This window comes from Lingula anatina, chromosome 5 (assembly GCF_051362555.1).
Source record: "Lingula anatina isolate TDL-2025a chromosome 5, LinAna3.0, whole genome shotgun sequence".
In the NCBI taxonomy this organism is placed as follows: domain Eukaryota; kingdom Metazoa; phylum Brachiopoda; class Lingulata; order Lingulida; family Lingulidae; genus Lingula; species Lingula anatina.
Genome location: NC_141771.1, coordinates 8544600 through 8564313, shown reverse-complemented (window position 1 = coordinate 8564313; position 19714 = coordinate 8544600). Strand labels below are relative to the sequence as shown.

The window sequence follows — 19714 nt, the reverse complement described above, 5'->3', positions numbered from 1 at the left end:
TATTAACGCAGGCAAACGCAACATTTTCTGTATACGGAGATATGCATTTATGTACATACACCTGGTCATGGCATCAATATTGAATGTTTTAAAAAATTCTTAAGTATGATTAGATAAATTACAACACAACTACTCCCTCACTCGCACACAAATCAAGGTCTCCACGATGCTTTTATTATTAATTTATAGATCCATGTTGAAACAATATATCCATATTGTATCAATAATCTGTTCAAATATATTTTTGACATTATAGCAACTACGAATGCCAGTACGGAGGTGAATTTGTTTTGTATAAACATACCACATTACCAGTTCAGGTAAAATATTATGTTTGTTTTCATTCACCAATTCTGTCATTTGTCAAACTCCACATGTCGTATTTTAAAACTCTTTCTTTGAATTTGTGTTAATACTTTGAAGTATTAGAACATCCCAAAAAGGCTCTGGCAGAATCAGGGTTTCATTCAAAGGTATAAAATGGACACAAATTAAAAGAGTTCTCGTGCGATAATATCTCCTCTTAGATCCTTCATGAAAAACGTAGCACGAACCGTTGATTTCTTCTTCAAATTGTAATGTTTTAGGTACATGCTTTTTTCAAACCTTGCAATGGCGGCTACGCATACTGTAATTGTGCTGTGGGCGTGATGTCCGGGGGAGACGTCTTCATAGTGGACACATGTAAACCTGGCACGGGACTGGAGCAAATCACAGCCAAGAGACCAATGCGAGTTGGACTCGTTGGGTGCGAGGACGGGCAACTGAGGGTGGAGTCTTTAAACGGTGGAAAGCATTTTAAGGTATTGTTGCCTATGTTGAACAAGTCCAATCATTGGATGGTATCAGTTAAATCGAAATTTCACTTTTCAGTGAATTTTTTACATTATTAGCTTCTTTGAAAAAGTCTGAAACAATCATTATTTTTTCAATGAACTTATAAGCCAGAGACACAAACATCAATGTCATATTAACAAATAGATATGCTGATTTTATAATGATTAACTGAGCAGTAGAGACAAAAGAGTACATTTCTTTAAAAATCTCATAATTGTCCAGACAGATTGTTAGGAACTTCTCACTGAAATATTATTTTCAAGGTTTACTTACCCACTGGAGGCTATGTTGACATAATGGTCTATCGATATGGACACGACGACTTCATGAATGTTCAGATTCATCCTGGAGCTAAGGATTTTAACAGAACAGTTGGATTGTGTGGAACCCTAAACCATGACAAGAGCGACGACTTCCTGACTAGAGACGGACGTACTGAACCCGTTTCTCGTAATCCAAAGGATTTTGCAATGTCCTGGAGGTATTGTCAATATATATATATTTTTTTTATGATTTTCTTGATTGTTATTTATTAAAACACGTTTGCTAAAAAGACCATGGCTTGAAAAAATAACACACACACACACACACACACACACACACAAAGCAGAACACCTGGGCTCCGTAACTCGAAAGCATCGCGAATTGCGACCGAGTGCCAGCGTCTCTATTCCATAACTTACTATACAGGCCCTAATAGCCCCGAAATGAAAGGTGATTCGCAATTCGCGATGCTTTCAAGTTAACGGAGCCCCACCCTGAGCTTCGTTGAACTTGACACTTACCTCTTCACTATAGCCTATCTTCATCGTGTCAAGTTACCTCTGACGAAAATAGTTTGACTTAGTTTATATAAGCCAATCGAATCCATGTTTCAAAATTTTTCACCAAAGTGAAAACGCTGATTGGTTGAAAATCCAGAATTATGTCCAATGAGAAACTTGTATTTCGTTGCGTCTGCATAACCGTACACAAAAGAAAGCATGGCGTCTACTAAGTGACTACGTAAAAGAATGTGTTAAGTTATCTCTTGATTCTTTGCAAATTATGAGTATATCGGAATTGAAACCAGAGCAGTTTGAGGCCCTGCATCATTATCTACTGAGGGATGATGTATTTTGCGTGCTGCCCACAGGTTACGGCAAGTCCCTGATATTCAGCCTTATCTTTGATTGGTCCGGATTTGAACAAAGCGCGCTTTGACTCGTTCGCGTTCATTGGCTAGAACGTTCAATGAGTCATTGAGGGCGGGCTTTAAATTTGATTTGCAGGCGGCGCGGGCAATCGAATGTGGTCAGAGGTAATTTGACACGATGAAGGCTATAGTGAAGAGGTTAGTGCCAAGTTATCTCTGAGGCTCAGGGTGCGGAGCCCTGAATCGAATCCACACCTTGCTATTTTATACATTTAGGGTTCAGCCGCAGTATTCAATCTATAACGGACCTCCTGCCTCCCAGCTACAATTCTCAAAGCGGTCAACATCACGGTCTAACTATTGCCGATGTTCTGCAGAAACCAATGACGCCAATTCGATCGTGCAGTGTGGTTACGCAGAAAATATTGTCAAGTGTCCAGGAGATGACAACTTCTCCTCTAGAGAGCATCAGAAATGTCGGCGCCGTAGGGCCGCCGAAGAATCCGGTCAAGGCAATGATGATGTTTTGGAAACTCGGGTTTTTGAATACGACATTTATCATACAGTGCCGGTAAATGTTAGATTTGTTACAGCAATGGGTGTTTGCACGCCATGCATTTGCATGAGTAAATTATCTTTCTGTTTTGATCCACAGAACAATTCAAATGCATCTGTGATGGTGAAATATTTAAGTGTTATTTGTCCCTTTTCATATGTCCCCGCATATAGGAAATCGTACATACTATTTAGAGATGACACGCAGAAGATTAGTTTTTAGAACAAGACAGCATGAAAGGTCTTGTTTTTTACACAGAGCTTGTTGCAATTTTATAGAGGATAAGCATTTTTCCCACAAATCTCTACAGGTGTACGCACAATATCCATCTTTTTGGACAATGTTCAAATATTGCAGTGAATATCTTCACCTTTCAAACTATACAAAAATCATTATTGCAAATTGCTTTTGCATAGGAACCATCGTGGAAGAATAACTGGACAAATGCCACCGCAGCTCAGTTTTGTGAAACCTTCATGGCCAACACAAGCACTGGCAAGTCCTGCAAGTCGGTACCTGGTGCCAACACGGAGGATCCCATCAAAGGCTGCATAGAAGACATATATGTAAGCCTATATATGTTCATTCGTACACACACAACAGACACGAGAGTGCTTGCACGAAAATCCGTACATGTTGCATTGGAATAACGTATATCTTTTGGTTGCTTCTCTTATTTCAGACATGGTTTAATTTTCTGCATGTGTTTTTGTTCTTTCTACAATGAATTCAGTACCATTTGGAATTTGAAGTATACAAAATATACAAGAGGCGAAGTGTATCTAATACCTTTAACTGCTCATAATGTACATTCAAAACAAAAATTAACCAGTTTTTTTTTAAGTTCACAACATACATATACCGATTACCTTTTATATCTAGCTAACTGGTAGCACTGAATGGGCACCTGCAGCACTTCAGGCTATTAAGAGTTCATGTCTAGGAGAACTAGAGAAAAACTCATCAATTTGGGTGACTAACAACGAGACTGGTAAAGTTTCCCTTCCCGAGGAAATGGAGGCAGTGCAATGTCCAAATGAATGCAGTGGAAATGGCCAATGCATCAACGGTCCGTACTGTGTGTGTGTGTGTGTGTGTGTGTGTGTGTGTGTGTGTGAACAAAAAATTAACAATTGAAGAAAAAAGAGAGAAATTACTTTATGGCACTGTGCCTTTAATATGTTAATTAATATCTTGATCTTCATTACAGGCACGTGTAGCTGCGACGACACGTTTGCTGGCGCAGATTGTTCTATTGATACATCCGCCGTGCCAACCATTTATTACCTCCCGGGCGACGGTCTGTGTAAAACTAGGTCAAGGCCATGTGCAAGGTCACCCGTCTACGGTGGCACCTTCCTCGACAATAAAAACTTAACATGTAAAGTGGAAATTCAGGAGGTGATGTTGAGAATGACAATGTCTTAGTTGGATCAGAAATATTGTTCAAATACAAATATATGACATGCATATAGTCTATTAATGATAAAATGAGGACAATGAGCAACATCGATATAAACAAACATCCTTAATATTTCAAACTCTAACTGAACCATTTATTTTCAATACATCTTTATTATGCAATTATAATAACAAAATATACAAAAAAATGGAGTTAATTTATTAATTTATTATTCTTGATGAGGAAAGAAGTTGAAGGTGAGAGAAATTACACGTAAAAAGGACTTGTCAGCTTATACTTTGAATTCAGTAACAAACAGAGTAAGAACGTATCTTAATCTTATATCCCTCTCAGGTGACGGCAGGAAAGCCTCAGAGTAGCGCGGCAAACGTGGAACTCATGGCTGCAGAATTCGTTCACTTTCAAGAAGTTATCTGCCCTCTTCCTAGACCAAGGCACCATAAACGTAGCGCTGAGTGTACTGGACCTCCAATCTACCGTTATGGCATAAGCGTCAGCAACAACAAAGCACAGTTTAGCAATGCTACATACCTGATAACCTTTGATGACAAGTGTGTCTCTTGTAGAAATAATGACCCAAACAGCTGCCGGTTGAAGGTAGGCCTAAGTCGTGTATACAGTGCGCTGAACATCTTTGTGCACGCAGAGCACAGCATATAGCTCCATGATAATTAAGACATAAATTAAAGTCTTAGGCAAGTCTATTTGTCCAATTTCAAAGATGCAGGTCATCTCATATTTTGCGATTTTTAATGTATATATTTTGATATGTACACTGTATATGCTTTCATTTAATTGCATGTTACGTAGCAGACATAAATCTTTCAACTGTTCTGATAAATATGTACTGAATTAAGAATTCAAATCTGCCGTCTGTATCTTGCAGAGCGATGCATGCACCATCGACTGTAGTTGTTACGCCGACGGGGAGGAAAATGTCGACGATAGATGTCGCACCTGCAACACCACCTACAGCAACTCCACTTGGTTCCGCAAAGTAGGTTCTTGCCAAAAGTACTTATAAGCGATCTTTTTTTTATTCAAGTGATAATTCAAAGTCATGAACACGGGAAGCGCAAACGTGCAAGAATTCTGCAGAATTCCAAATTGGAGCCTTGGTTTGCAAGCGTAGATGGATGAGACTTGCACCTCGTATTTTCAATAACCTTTTTGTTGTAGTCTACTTCAGTTTACTTTGCAACTACTGTATGCGATTCCTTGGTGGTATCTTCGTTTGTCTCTGTTTCATCGTAGAGGCAGTCCATTGTAGGAGGCACATATATTTCTAATCGTAAAAAAGTACTTTTATACAACGATTTAACACAATGATAAATTAAAACAGTATAATTCATTTGCAAAAATGTAAAATAATGTGCTGTTTTATCTAAAAAACAATTTTGCAATACCCATTTATGAAGCCCATGCATGAAAGACAGATGACTATCGTCGTTTTATTTATTTTGCGTCATATATAGCCAATTACATGCAGTATAGACACGCAGTGTTACAACGACGGTGAAACCAACCCGGGTTCTTTCTGCCAGTTTTGTTCTGCAACTGACAATGATAATGGCTGGTCAGTGAAGGTAATGGAAATTTTTCTTTACTTAAATAATATATACACATTTCCTATATGTTTCATTGTATATACAGTATACTTTACTAACTCGTTGATATTACGATGAAAGAATGATACGTCATTTAAATACCTATGTCTTATACACAAGATGGTATATTGCAAGCAATGACGTTGCAAATCATACACAGGTAGGTATAGATTACCCGACAATTAAAAAATGTCAAATGTGACTCCATTTTTGGGTGCACATTTTGACATTGGGGGGAAACGTCCCCGTACTCCACAGTCTGACAAAGTCAAATGCATTTTTTTTTTTAATTTTTAAAATTTTTTAAAAAACATTATTTTGACGTGTCAGATGCCCCGCACGCCTTCAGTGCATTTCAGTCGTGAGGAGTTAGCCAGTCTACCCTGAGCAGCAAACTTCTATATCTCTCCATATTACATCATTTTCAGCATGATTTCTGTCTCATTGACGGCACGTGCTACGCTTTATGTCAGCTGGATCCAAAGAACAGTGGCAAAGTGTGCTATCCTAATGCCAGCGTTCATCAGTGGACCGCGACGGAAGGTATATTGAAAATATTTTAGAGTTGGTTAACGAATTTCTGCTTTGATTTCCGCGTTCGAAGGTGATTAAAACAATATTGAAGACGTGTTTACTTATAGGCACAATTCTTGTCACAATTCGTGTCACAAATTTTCCTCTTTGCTTAGATTTTCTTAATCTGTTTTTAAATGTTTTTAAAATGTGTTTTAAGCATGTGATTTTTAAGAATATTAATTGGTTCTGTGGGTTTAAAAACCAAAAATGCCCAGTTTTGATTAAACGTTCAATTGACTGCTTTAATTATGTTCAATATTTTGAAATTATTCATCTTTGACTACTCAGTATGCAAGATCAAAATAACCTCGCCGCCAGGTGTCCTTCAGCCCCCGACTATATGGATAATAGGTGCCGTGCTGGGTTCTCTTGCCTTTATTGTTGCCGTCTTTGGATTTGGCATCTTTTGTTGTGTCCACCGTAGAAAAATACAGCGATTGAAAAGGTAATCAGCACGAATATGTCCTTCACAATGTTAAGATAATCGATATTGAATTCATCGACCACGGGTGGTTTTCATATTCGAGATTGGATTTCCTTGTAATGGGGGTGTAATTTTTCACACGCGTAAGCGGTCAAAGGCACTGCTCCCACATGGTTCTTGTTTTACAAGAAACGCTTACAAAACGTATTCATTGGAACAACATAATTTTTCACTGTTACCGATGACGTAGTAAAGGCAGCGGATATCTCAGTGACCTGCGCCAATTTGAAAATCAATTTTAAACAATGAGAGGGAATAAATAAATAAATAGATGAATGTATTAGAAGTGCAGTTGAAGGGTAACGTATTCACGCAATGTTCTTTTATGTATGCTCTATCTCAGTGTACCACAAACTTTTATAGTCTCATTCAAAGCAAGAAAGAAGGCAACAAGGAATAAATAAGCTCTGGAGATTGTTGTCGCCATAAAATGTCGTTTGACTACGCCAAACTTTCCTATTTTCGGTTGTAGCAAGCAAGCGTCAGTCAGTTCCCATTCTCCTCGGACTGCTGAATACCCGCGACCTCTCCCACCACGCTCAGCCCTAAGGCCGCCCTCACAATTATGGAGGGACGACAGGTTGTTCGCAGCACAGTTCAACAACCGTATGTACGACCACTCGCCAGAGGATACACCGGGGGCGGTAAATTCTTGGAAAGAGGATCGAGGCTTACGCGACAATAGACGGGGCTCACCGGTGTACATTCCTCCTCCAGACTACGAGACGAACCAGTACGAAGTTGTCAGTTAAATCGCCGTCTTTTATAAATTTAAAAAGAAATCTATTTAATTTCATTCCTTATCTTTTTGTACTGAATGCATAGGTTGGTGTTGTTCTACACGTTTATATGCACAGAAATCACTTTATTAGTGAACTTTATTAGAATTGTCTATTGTTCATTATTAAGAGACTGAATCTGAGCAAAAGAAAATGCTTTTCATTCGGAGTTATATCATGCCGAACAATTAATTAGTACTTTTATACAGCAATTAATATTCAAGAAAGTAAAACAGAGTGTGTGTGCTCATCATACAGTGTGTATTAATAAGTTTTTGTTAAAAAAAATCGTATTTCATGCATGCCAGCATTTTCATTGTCAAACATCCTAAGTCGACGTGTTTGTGCAGGTTTAACTTCCCGCCAGGTGCTGTAATGATCGTCTGCTAATATCTGTTGCTCATATTGGCTAGGAAAATAATTCAAACGAGTGTACATATGCAATGCACAGTAACTTACATGCCTTTGAGTACAGCATAAGTAAGAATATGAAATGGTAATGAAATAATTGACTTTGCGAGTTTAATTTTATTGATATACTGAAGTGGTTTGTTTATTCTAATCTCTTATCATATTCCTTCGACCTTTCTTTGCATTTGGTGAATATGTGAGACACCTTTCTTTGTTGCTTCTTTATACCAGTAGCTAATCCAGTAAAATAAATAAATAAAAGACATGAAATATATTTTGGTGGGGACAAATCAGTTACGTAAATTCTGCATTTTAAGACGCATCTGCTTGATTCATCTTTTTAAGTGTTTTATAGTACCAACAAAAGGGCCACAAGATTAGATAAATTTTATTCAGCACATGCATACTATGCTTGAACAAATTTGAATAAAATATTTAAACCTAAATACTTTTGTCATCGTACTCGAGTTCATTCTGCAACAGGACAGTGAAAGAGTAACATTAAATAAATAAATAAATAAATAAATAAATAAATAAATAACGACAAAACTAAAAAGACATCAAAGCGTTTTTATTGCTGATTATTGTAATCACCATCTGAATATTTTCGTGCTAAAACTTAAGGATCAGAGCGGCTATGGGTAGAATACAGAAAATCTGATGACAATGTGAGTATGTTGGAAACGAGAAGAAGCGGGTTAATCTCTTAAACAGATTGCATTCAGCGAGAGTCCCGGCGGAGTTGCATCGATCTACGTAGACCGATAGTTTCATTTGGGAACGAACCCTTAAATTCCGCCTGGAGTAGATACGACGGAATATAATACAATTATCGACTTAAGCCGAGGCCAATATCTGTTGTTTTGCTGACCTCAGTAAAGAGATATCAAGGAGGGAGGTCAGTATGTAGTTTTATCACACAGCAAATACCATCGTATTCTATACCAATTATATAACTAGACAAAATATCGCACACAGAAGTCTTGAACCATGAAAGCACATGTACACCTCCATGCTTGAACTAACACCAAGGTATGCAATGCAGAAGATGGACCTTGCACAATATTATATTTAAAAATCGGGTCATTTTTCATTTTTCTTCAGATAAAGCAGCAGGGCCGTAGCCTGAGCAAAATGCCAGGGGGGGGGGGGGGGGCAGTAAGCGGACACGAGGGGCGAAGCCCCCGAGGGGGGAAGGTTTGGTAGGGGGTGTCCCCCTCCCACAGTGTGGAAAATTTTTTAAAACTGTATGTATAATACTGCATTCTGGTGCATTTTAACTGTTATTTATTGATCAATCAGAAGTCAGAAATTGTGGGTTCATTTTGCCATAAGTACAGTCATTTTCTCATTCTTTTGAGAGTTCTATAGCGCTTGAATGACACCCGGAAAGGTCGATCCGCACATTAAGGAGGCGTCTAACCCCAAAATTGGCAAATTTTCAAAAACAGTACAAAAAGGTAATTTCGGACAAAAAAGGGGGGATAAGGATCCCCTGGACCCATCTCTGTATCTACCTACATGTAAAATTATTCCAAATAATTCATACGCTCAAAAAGAGCAGATAAATTTTACAGTTCAAATAAATTTTTCAAGATTACAATGTAGTTCATTAGTTTACAAAATTTATAGATCTCTGGAGTACTGGCACATGTATATAAATAATGTCTCACCTAACTTTTTTGGTGACAAAGTGTAACATTGACTGTTGGGAACTCGATCTTTTTCTCGATGGAGCCGTCATCATCAACAAAATAAAGATAATCTGTACTCTAAAAGATCAAGAAATAATCCTGGATTCCATTCAGTCTAGTCTGTGCTTTTCTGAAGTTATCTAATAGTTGCATTGCTGTGAACACATACACATTGTTGTTATTGTGCACAGGCCGACTCAGGCTGTGGGGTCAGTTTACATCATGTCCAGGCTAAACACCATGTAAACTGATCCCACATACTGATAAGGGCCTTACAACCTGTTCTCTGCAGGCTCAAAAAGCCCTCCCAGCTTTGTTGGGCAAACAGTCAGGGTAAACAATAACTTGATAACAGCCTGGGGGATAACTCCCTAAGGGAGGGTGAGCTTTTTGGCATGAACTGAGTTGGCTAAAAACAGTACACCTTTGTAAACAGATTGTTGAATCATTGTCTAGTGCACTGGCCATGAATGCATTTTCTCACAGAATTGATACCAACTTTGCAATTATTTTTTTTACCTTTGCGATTATTATTATTTTTTTTTTGCACCTCAAATCCCAGGGGGGGGCAGCTGCCCCCCCTCCTCCCCCCTCCCCCTGGAGGCTACGGCCCTGAAGCACTCACATTTTGCTGATAATGTCATATCAGCAGGTTGATGATGAGTGCTATTTTAGATTTCTTGGTTTTCTCGATTACATGAACTAGTATCAGAAAAAAATCAATGGCTAATAAGAACTGTAGTTAAAAAGGATGCCATCGATTTTTCTGAGATTTTTCTTTCACTAATTACCTTAAATTACACCAATTGTCACTGTACCTCCGAAAATAAGACATCTTGTCTTACATCGGTTTAAAGATCTTAACAGAATACCTGGTATCCTATTGTTCTTTGTGCCATTTTAAATATCTGCAGCAATTTTGGTGACTTTATATGCAGCAATTAGGAGTTTTACATTGTAAGCATTGTACAGTACTTCCAGATACTTAAAATGACGCCTGGCGACAAGGCCATCTGTTAGCGATATATACATATATATATATCATTGCTAAGCGATGTACTTATACGTGGATACTTTTCCTCTGGCGGATCCAACAACAAGCTCCCCGTTACTGGCGATAGAGACGGACAAAGGCAGCTCAGTGTTGTCGCTTTTTGTCAAAATGTTACGTAAAAATTTTCCGTCTAGACCAAGGACAACCACCCTGTCATTATCACGGTCAGCTATAAACATTTGTCCAAATTTATCTACGCACACTCCTCGTGGATAACTCAGTTGTCCGTCTCCACTTCCACTCTGACCTCGTGCTCCGTATTGAAACATGACGTCACCCTGGGGTGTCACTGCATACACACAGTGGGCCAAGCGGTCGCTGACTATGATTGCATTGATGCCGTGGTGGTATGCACAGCGCAGTGTGTCTTTACTGCACATTGGGATAGCAATTCTGTTAACAAGATGAAAAGATGTCATGTCGTACACACAGATGCACTGTGCACCACAATCACACACGTACACCTTACCCTCTGTACGGTCCACAGTGACTCCCCAGGGGTAAGACATATCACCCTGACCAAAACACCGGGTAACATGGCCTGATGTTGAATACAGTCTACAGCATTCATCACGGCATATGACCACGAATGTATCGTTACTGATTATAGCGATACGCCTTCCGCCTCCCTCTATACTGATTTTACGCTTACATTTACCTGCACTGGAGAAAACTGACACTGCATCACTATGTCCAACTAAAATACACCCGTCATCTGTACACTGGATGTCCCACAGTGGCCAGCCCTTAATATTAAAACAAAATTTCCGCTCTGGAGTGCCAAACCATGTTGCCTTCTGAAAACACATCAGCTCGGGACAGTGCGCTACCTCTTGTTTCAAACTTCCAAAACATGCATCCAAGGGACCGCGGTATGTTTTGGCCGTGATGGACCCTGTTTTGATGGACAGCGGTTTTGGTTCAGGGATTTTAGGAAACTGTAGCACACGGTCCATTTCTGTTAGACCTGGTGTTAATGTTACGTCGGTGATCTTGGTATCAAAGACTGGTTCTACTGTCTGCAACTCCTGGATTCTAGCTTGGAGTTTTTTAGAGTGGGTCATGACCTCGATGGCAGATCCGTTGGTTGTGAGCTGCTGGGCGAATTCACGAATGCTCTGGATGGAAATCTTGTCAATTTCTTGCTTGTCCTTTTCAGCTTCTAAAGTCTTCAACTGCGTGGAGGTGAGTGCCATAACTTCGGCCGTTATTTCGTTGCTTTTGTCATCTATAACTTTCTGCATTTCGATATAATCTGACAGTACTTTTGTTTGGTACGTTTCCAAATGGTGTTTCATACTTGTTAAATACTCGTCGATCTGTCGACGTACGTCTTTCTCTACTTGTTGGTAATAAGTGCTTAGTTCTCTTTCAATGGTTTCACTGTTTTCCATTATCTCCTTCGTCATAGCTAATTTTTGAGAATCCACCAAACTAAGTACGTTTGACTGATTTTCTGTCAGCCTCTCTTCCGTTCGTACAATGGCTTTCTCTGCAATTTCATAATGAGACGGCTTTGCACTTGGGAGACATCTCAGTTTTTCTTGTATTAACTCCCGTTGACCCTTCACCACATCTCCAATTTTTTTAAAGTCATGTTTACTGTGAGTTTCTAAAATACAATCTCTGCATGCCACGGTGTCATCCTCTTCACAATATAATGTTAGCAACTCGCCGTCGTGTTTGTCGCAGTATTGAGCTTTATCTAATACGTGACGTAATTGTTCACGGATGTTAGATGGGTTAACTGAGAAATCGAATTGTGATAAAGGTACAAAGTGATGTCCATTTAATGCCGGAATGCTGTCATGCAATTCACGGCATGTAGCGCACAATTGGTTAGTTTTGGGACAACCTTGGCACAGCAAAATGGCCTCTTTATGCTTACAATACTCACAAAGTCTCCCCTCTGGGGTTTTCAGATCTTTCATGAAGTCTGTTACTTTTGTAAGGAAGAAGTTTTTCACGAGAGTTGCTAACCCACCTGGAGGTACGGGGGCCTCTTGGCGACACAAGGGACAGGAGAACTTGTTCTGGACACCATTCTTGGCTGCATGGTCAGCAATGCATTCCAGGCAGAACGTGTGGTAACAGGGAAGCACTCTCGGGTCTTTATATTCTTCAAAACACACATGACATGTTAAAAAGTTCTCACTGAAGACGTTGTACATCTCTTTCGAAGCCATTACCATAGTAGATTAGCGCCCAGAGTGGGCACAGTGCCCCGCGCCTACATGCCGGCTGCCCCGCTGTAGTGCTGCCAAAACCGTTGCGTACGCTTTATATATCATTTTATAGGTTATCTATACTGCTTCAAATTTGTCTACAATCAGTTTATTTTGTCAATAATGAGGACATAGCCAGAACGCCCCAACCCTATAATGATATACCAAGGCCATGGCGCAAGCTAATAACTTAGTGATGTATTGTTTGATAAAGTTATCTATATACAGTACATCACAGTCAGGTTGATATCAAAATTATCAATTATCAATTTTAGTTTCCAGCAGCGGTGTGCCGGGTGTTCCTGTGTGTGTGTGTGTATGTGTGTGTGTTGTGTCACTGTTACAGGACCCTTTATGATTCTGCACATAACCGTTCTCGTCTGATGTTTTTTTTTCGGAAACGCCATGTTATGATACTACGTTTGTTGGAAGTATATCGAAGCAATAAACCAACCTAAAAAAATATTATTCAGATAATTAATATTGCTTCTTTGAATTATTTCTGTAGCGCCGCCTTTCAGTATATTTGACAAGAACATTTATTTATTTATTTATTTATTTATTTATTTATTTATTGGTTTATATTAACAAGCAAATTGCCAATCTGGTGCATTTAGAGGCTAAACGGTATCAATGCAACGTTTTGTCCACTTGTCGAAAAGCATTTCATATATTTCACGACAATAAATCAAAACATATATATCGAGGGACTATTAGTATTTGATCATTGACTCTATAGTTCCCCATTTAAACATATGACAACAACTGCAACGAAATGTATCTAAATTAAAGTGTCTGAATTTATTTTCCGGAGTATCAAGGAAGTAAATCTACATGTAGCTCATTACTACCAAAATTACAAAGATTGTTCAATTGTTAAAACCATGTATGTTAGCAAAACAGCGTGTATCATATATTTGATGTTAACAATATCGAAGAGGAATACCTCCGACTCTTCCATCAAAATGTTAGGTCGTCAATGGAAAGCCACGGTGTTAATGCTGCTGTTGTCTGGATAGAGCTGGTAACCGGTGAACGTGCTGTGGAACTCCCCAGGATGGTTGTGAAGGGCGTTGCCGCCAACTAAATCAATCCACACCTCGTCTCCCTCTGCCAGCCGCAAAGCAATAGTATTACTGCCTGTCGCAAACCCCGTAGAAGGTTTACCGTACCCAGTATTCTTTATTTGGCCATTGTGGTTCAATCTGACAAATACGGGCTTGTTGTTTTGGCTGAGACTATGGTAATGGAAGACGTAGACCCCTGAGGTCGGTGAATTGAATTTCCCCGTGTCTTTATTATAACCGTTGCCATCGTTCAGAAAGACGGTGTCGTAGACAACCACAGCGTTCCCTTTCCCCGTCTGGTCAAGATCGTTTGATCTCCCTGCCGAGAACGCTACTAGTTTGTAGGCTGCAGTGCATCTCTGTAAATCTAGTATTAGAGGAAATGGAGATTGGAATCAACTAAACCTGCATAATATTATTTCAGAATTTTAGTACATAAACAAAAACTGCTGTAGGCCTACATGTTAGTTTACAATCTATTATAGCCGATAGGGCCTTCGTTACCAATGCTTCAGTGCTGCAGTTTCATCTGCTCTTCTGTCACCATTACAGTTTGTCCGCTTTGCATAAAAATTGTTACTAAACTAAAATTGTAATTATTTAAAACAGAGTTTTAATGATTTACACAATTTAAAGTGACAAAACCTTGTAGTACATACCAGAGCACGCACACACTTCCAGCATTGCCACCAGCAGTACAACTAACACGGCGCTTGAGCTCATTTTATAGTTGTCTGCAATAGAAGAATTACCTCAGGTGATTGAGTTTATTTACATTTTAATTTTTGTTTTCTTCAAAACCAAGCATGTGCTCATTTCAATGCTATCTTATAATCATAAATCCCCAAATTGTCCTTATTTCAATTCAAAACCGTGAGACATTTGCAGAATGAATAAGATTGATGTAAAATCGAACGAATGTAATCATCTAGTTTTCCATTTTGTATCCAAAAAGAAGAGAATAAGTTTAGCAAGATCATGTCTTTTCTGACCCTTGACTTTAACGTGATACAATATTCACAAACTTGATCTAAAAATATTCTGACCCTAATGCAAACACACCACAAACTACATATGCACAGTTTAAAACGGTCAATTCTTCATTTCTCAACGAAATAAAAATCAACCCCCTCCTCATACATGGACCCCATTGGGTTCTCATAATACGCACACACTTCTACCCTTTGTTATATAATACATACCCTGTACTTGTAGCTTCGAGTACAAACCTCACAGTGCCTCAGATCAACCTGACTTGTCAGTGACAGCTCTGAGCCAGGAGCATTTAATGAAGCGACTAAGGGACCATTCCAACAGATATTTGGATCGATCTATCTCCCTGGGGAGTCTCACTAAATTGCTGTCAACTTGGCCGGCTTAAATGTCTGTCACGCCGAGAAAAGCTGTTAGGGGGTAATTATCTTTACCCCCTAGCTGATGCGGTAGGCGTGGCAGACATTTAAGCCGGTTAGTTGACAGCAATTTAGTGAGACTCCCCAGGGAGTAAGATCGATCCAGATGGATCGATCTATGTATGGGAACCCAGTCTAAGAGCTCAAGGACTTTTATGATCGGTGTTTTTTAGAAAAATCCGGGTTGTGCCGGTGATTCTCAATTCTCTATGCAATCGCTTATAATTGAAAATTGTTATTGTCAATCAGGAAATTATTTCTAAATGTTGAATTAATGATACAGTAATGATATAATAGTTGATTTATTTCTTGTTCTCGTACGTCCCTAAATTTATCACTGTAATTACTGTAATCTGTAATATCCCCTCAAACCTTGGCCAATCATTATATATATATATATATTTATTTATTTATTTATTGGTTTATATTAACAAGCAAATTGCCAATCTGGTGCATTTAGAGGCTAAACGGTATCAATGCAACGTTTTGTCCACTTGTCGAAAAGCATTTCATATATTTCACGACAATAAATCAAAACATATATATCGAGGGACTATTAGTATTTGATCATTGACTCTATAGTTCCCCATTTAAACATATGATATATATATATATATATATATATATATGATATATATATATATGATATATATATGAGATATATATATACCCAAACAGCTTTACTAGGCGTGACAGACATTTAAGCCGGCCAAATCGACAGCAATATATATATATATATATATATATATATATATATATATATATATATATATATATATATATATATATATTTTTTTTTTTTTTTGCTATGATATAGCAGGCACGCACGGCTCACCATCGAGCGCTTAAACTTCCAATGACATGCTCCATCCATGCATTGACGTAAGGATTGAGCAAGGTTTGACCAGTAACAATACAGATAAAATAAAATAAAATATTTTAACTGTTTTATGCTTTTCTTCGAGATCAATTGCAAGTTTCGTAAAGGGCCGAGTAAATTTTGTGTCACCTAGTTGACAAAGCTGTCATTTATCAAGTGTAGTAGGCAGGGATTCTTCCTTTCATTTTCTCCGAAAGTCTCTTTCACTTAAGGGGATAACAACTGTTCATTTTGGCCAAAAAAATGAATTTACCTGGGGTAAACGGCAATTTTCCCATATTTACCAATGGTTAATGAATCCATTTCTACATTCAAAGTAAGACCCTGTTTTTTTTTCTGAAAAGTTTGTATTTACGTAATAATCTCTTAAGAGAGTGTTACAGAGTATAGCCATCTATTGAGGTCATGTGGTCGGATGGAAAGCACAGATTTCAGATCTATTGCTATAACTGCCGTTTTTGTGGTAAAATAGAATACATTATATTTCTATGAGTTGTTTACAATGTATTTATTGTAAAATATAGATTTCATACGAAGAGTTGTTCTCCCTTTAAGTACTGTGCTTTGTTCAATTGCAAGGCGGAATCCTAGTAGCTGTGACAGTATCTGCTATTCTGGTCTCTGATTGGTTAAGACGGTGGGCAAATCGCATGATATAAAGGCTCAGCTTCATAAGTACAATTATTGTTAAGACAGGTTTGCTTCACGTCTTATTTCCTATTTAAACAAAATGGCAACTTTCATTGACGATAAAGATGAATTGAATTTCACGGCATTTTCATTGAACAGTACGCTAGTCAATGGCACCACCAATCATCGAACGGCCTTAAACTTGTACACCGTCGTTGTTCTAGGATTCGCATCATTGGCCGTTGGTCTGATTGGAATGATTTGCAACACCCTGTCTTTCCTTGTATTCTTTAAGGAGAGAGCAAATGTATCGGCTGATTATTTACTATCCTGGATAGCAATCACGGATAATATATATTTAATCACGGCGATATTTATCGTTCATTTACCTGCTTTGCATGTGTATTCAGGGTGGATTGACTGGTACTTTGTCGCAATGCAGCCGATCACCGTTTATATTTGGCCAATCATGCTAATTGCAAGACTTTCTTCCGTTTTTCTGCTAGTTTTTGTAGCATTCGATCGTTATCTCGCAATTGACAAACCTGTAAAAAGCATTGAGTTTCGAAAGGTGTCAAAATGGAGATGGAGGACGTACGTGTTATTAACCATGATCACAATGTATCAATTTCCGAAGTTTTTTGACACTGAAATTGTTGGATTTCTTCCTTGTGGATACAGCTCGGGTGACTTCTGCCTGGATGTTCGTTTAAAGGAATGGACCAACAGCCATGAACTTGTTTACCGCAAGGCGTTTCCTCTCATTTTCAACATTTTACCAAATGGGTTCATGCTTTTTCTATACGTGAAGCTTATTCAGTCCTTGAGGAGGCAAGCTGAAATTCGACTGACAATGAACAATTCAAAAAATGATAATTTCAGGCAGATAATAAAAACGGTAATGTTACTGATGACATTTTATATATTAGCTGTGTTACCTGTTACTCTTATATTCCTTGTTTTGGCTGTCATGGATCATATGGCCGGACAGTTTGAGATCATTGCAGTCATTGAAAGCTGGACAACACCCACTGGGTTTCTTCTAGCAAGTCTGAACTCGTCAGTTAATTTTTTCGTTTACGGACTATGCGGTTCATTATTCCGACAAAGATTAAAGCGTTTGCTTGGGTTTCAAAAATGAAAAAAAAAGCACAGAAATAACTTTCCAGTTAAGACTGTGGATGCCCAGTTTGGAATTAAACTCCTACCAGGTGTTCCGCCTGATATTTCATCTCCGTTTTTATGGACATGTGCGATAAAAGTCAGCAACATACAGGTAAAACTGCACTTCGCAAGTTTTGTAATGCTATTTAAGAAGTTAGAAGCTATTTAACATAGTAAAATGCTAGCATATACTGGTCAATAAAATTCCGCACAAAACATTCTACGGACTACATGTTATATATTTATTGTAAAGTACATGTAAATGGCTTACGCTTTCACCAAATACAGATGATTATTAAAATGGCATCAGATGAGTAAAAGAATAGGGAGTAATTGAGCGTTAGTTAAATTTCTTTAAGGTCAACAAGTGTAGAAATTGATTTCGTGGTAGAAAAAGATGGAACTTGTCAAAGTTGCATATAGTTCGATTTAATTTGTTAATTTCTCAATAGATTTGCAAGTTCCTGACACGCGTTTAACACATGCAAACTAAGGATGGATATGGATCAAGCATGAGTAATTCAAACAATATTTTAATTGAAAACAAGTCTCTAATAAATTACGTAATGAGGAAATGTTGCATGGTGAGAATGAAGAATTCCTTGTAATCACGCAAGGACTATAGAAATAAAACAAGTGAATTCATGATCAGTATGGAGAAATAGAGTGTAAATACTTGTGAATTTGCATGTACAAGAGAGTCGGTGAATAAACGTTCGAAAGTTTCAGACCTTCATTATTGTCACTATAACATATTTATTGGGTTTAATCGACAATTATGTAATCTACTTCTGACTCATTCATATAGACGACAATAGATGTCAGCAGGATTAGCTTAAAAAACGTAAAGCAGCATGATTGCTATGGTTGGTGACAAGAAGAAGGTTGACGTTTTGAAAAACCTTTAACTAAAAGTTATTTTTTATATGCAAATACTGAGCTTCAAACACTACACAGTACATGTATATTGGCAGAATTGACATTTTATCACACCTCTTGCAGAAATCTGAATATTCTAGTATGACTGTTTTGTCACCATTCGCCATTCACTTAACTGAAGATATGTCAGGCCTATTTTCGTTATATACATCAGTCCTGTTAGTTTGCAGACTTTAAATCAAATAGTTTTTCCTCTAAATGCAGATTTGCAAAAAAAAAAAAAGCTTTAGAAAAATGGTCCCTGTAAGCAATTATGAAGAAGTCGACAGAGACGACAGACGCACCTGATGACTATAAAAAAAACTTCTTAATTTGTTGGCTAAGGGTCGAGAAGTCATTTAATACAGAGACATTCTTATTCAAGAGGCTAATTGTCGTGAGAAATCAAATAACTTGAAATATGAACTGTCCATTGTTCCCTTCATTTTGAATGAGCCAGATGAAGCAATTGAAAAGGGACCAACTGTGCCTTTATGTCTCTGTTGAAATCGACTCGAACATGCTGCCAGACTTGCTGGGAATGACCTCCCACGTTTTGTGATACATGCTGTCGTGTAATGGACCTTTTTCACACAAATACGTACATGATTTGATAGGCACAGGCATGTCGAGTTTATTAACAAAGGGAATCTCATTTTCTATCCATATGATGCCAGTTTAGACTTAACGGAAAAGAAAAGTTTATGCGGGAATTCAGCGTTACACTTGGAATAAAGAAAGGCGTGCACTCTTTTGACCAAAACAATACTATACGGGTACGTGAATATCAATTAGACTAAATATGATGAACGGAATAACGTTAGCGGGTTTTCCCGAGGATTTCGGTATAGATGAGTAGAAA

At 38.2% G+C, this 19714-nt stretch overlaps 3 protein-coding genes across 3 annotated transcripts in view; 1 reads left to right on the top strand and 2 right to left on the bottom strand.

Moving 5' to 3' along the window:
- Positions 1 to 8254, top strand: part of LOC106167523 (von Willebrand factor D and EGF domain-containing protein) — a 30766-nt gene extending 22512 nt beyond the window's left edge. Inside the window, exons 12-24 of the mRNA XM_087013060.1 lie at positions 257 to 320; positions 588 to 803; positions 1101 to 1318; positions 2249 to 2543; positions 2945 to 3094; positions 3411 to 3597; positions 3739 to 3929; positions 4285 to 4548; positions 4838 to 4948; positions 5427 to 5537; positions 5987 to 6101; positions 6423 to 6579; positions 7091 to 8254. Of these exons, the coding sequence (XP_086869186.1) occupies positions 257 to 320; positions 588 to 803; positions 1101 to 1318; positions 2249 to 2543; positions 2945 to 3094; positions 3411 to 3597; positions 3739 to 3929; positions 4285 to 4548; positions 4838 to 4948; positions 5427 to 5537; positions 5987 to 6101; positions 6423 to 6579; positions 7091 to 7370 (2359 nt within the window). The 3' untranslated portion in view covers positions 7371 to 8254. The remainder of the gene's footprint in view (positions 1 to 256; positions 321 to 587; positions 804 to 1100; positions 1319 to 2248; positions 2544 to 2944; positions 3095 to 3410; positions 3598 to 3738; positions 3930 to 4284; positions 4549 to 4837; positions 4949 to 5426; positions 5538 to 5986; positions 6102 to 6422; positions 6580 to 7090) is intronic.
- Positions 8255 to 10549: 2295 nt separating this feature from the next.
- Positions 10550 to 12742, bottom strand: LOC106167541 (uncharacterized). Its single transcript, XM_087013280.1, has one exon. It carries the CDS (start codon positions 12740 to 12742, stop codon positions 10550 to 10552), a length of 2193 nt encoding a protein of 730 aa, XP_086869406.1.
- Positions 12743 to 13561: 819 nt separating this feature from the next.
- LOC106167545 (complement C1q-like protein 2) lies at positions 13562 to 15205 on the bottom strand. The gene is made up of 3 exons (XM_013546344.3): positions 15051 to 15205; positions 14508 to 14582; positions 13562 to 14215 (listed from the first exon to the last, which is right to left on the bottom strand). Exons 2-3 carry the CDS (start codon positions 14569 to 14571, stop codon positions 13758 to 13760), a joined length of 522 nt encoding a protein of 173 aa, XP_013401798.2. The 5' UTR covers positions 14572 to 14582; positions 15051 to 15205; the 3' UTR covers positions 13562 to 13757.
- Positions 15206 to 19714: the final 4509 nt, after the last annotated feature.

Bases quoted from the DNA above. Each gene is read 5' to 3' on its own strand.
- LOC106167541 (XM_087013280.1), bottom strand. From the start codon at position 12,742: ATGGCTTCGAAAGAGATGTACAACGTCTTCAGTGAGAACTTTTTAACA.
- LOC106167545 (XM_013546344.3), bottom strand. From the start codon at position 14,571: ATGAGCTCAAGCGCCGTGTTAGTTGTACTGCTGGTGGCAATGCTGGAA. The intron at 14,216-14,507 runs GTATGTACTACA...CTCTAATACTAG, and splicing joins GGAAGTGTGTGCGTGCTCTG to ATTTACAGAGATGCACTGCA.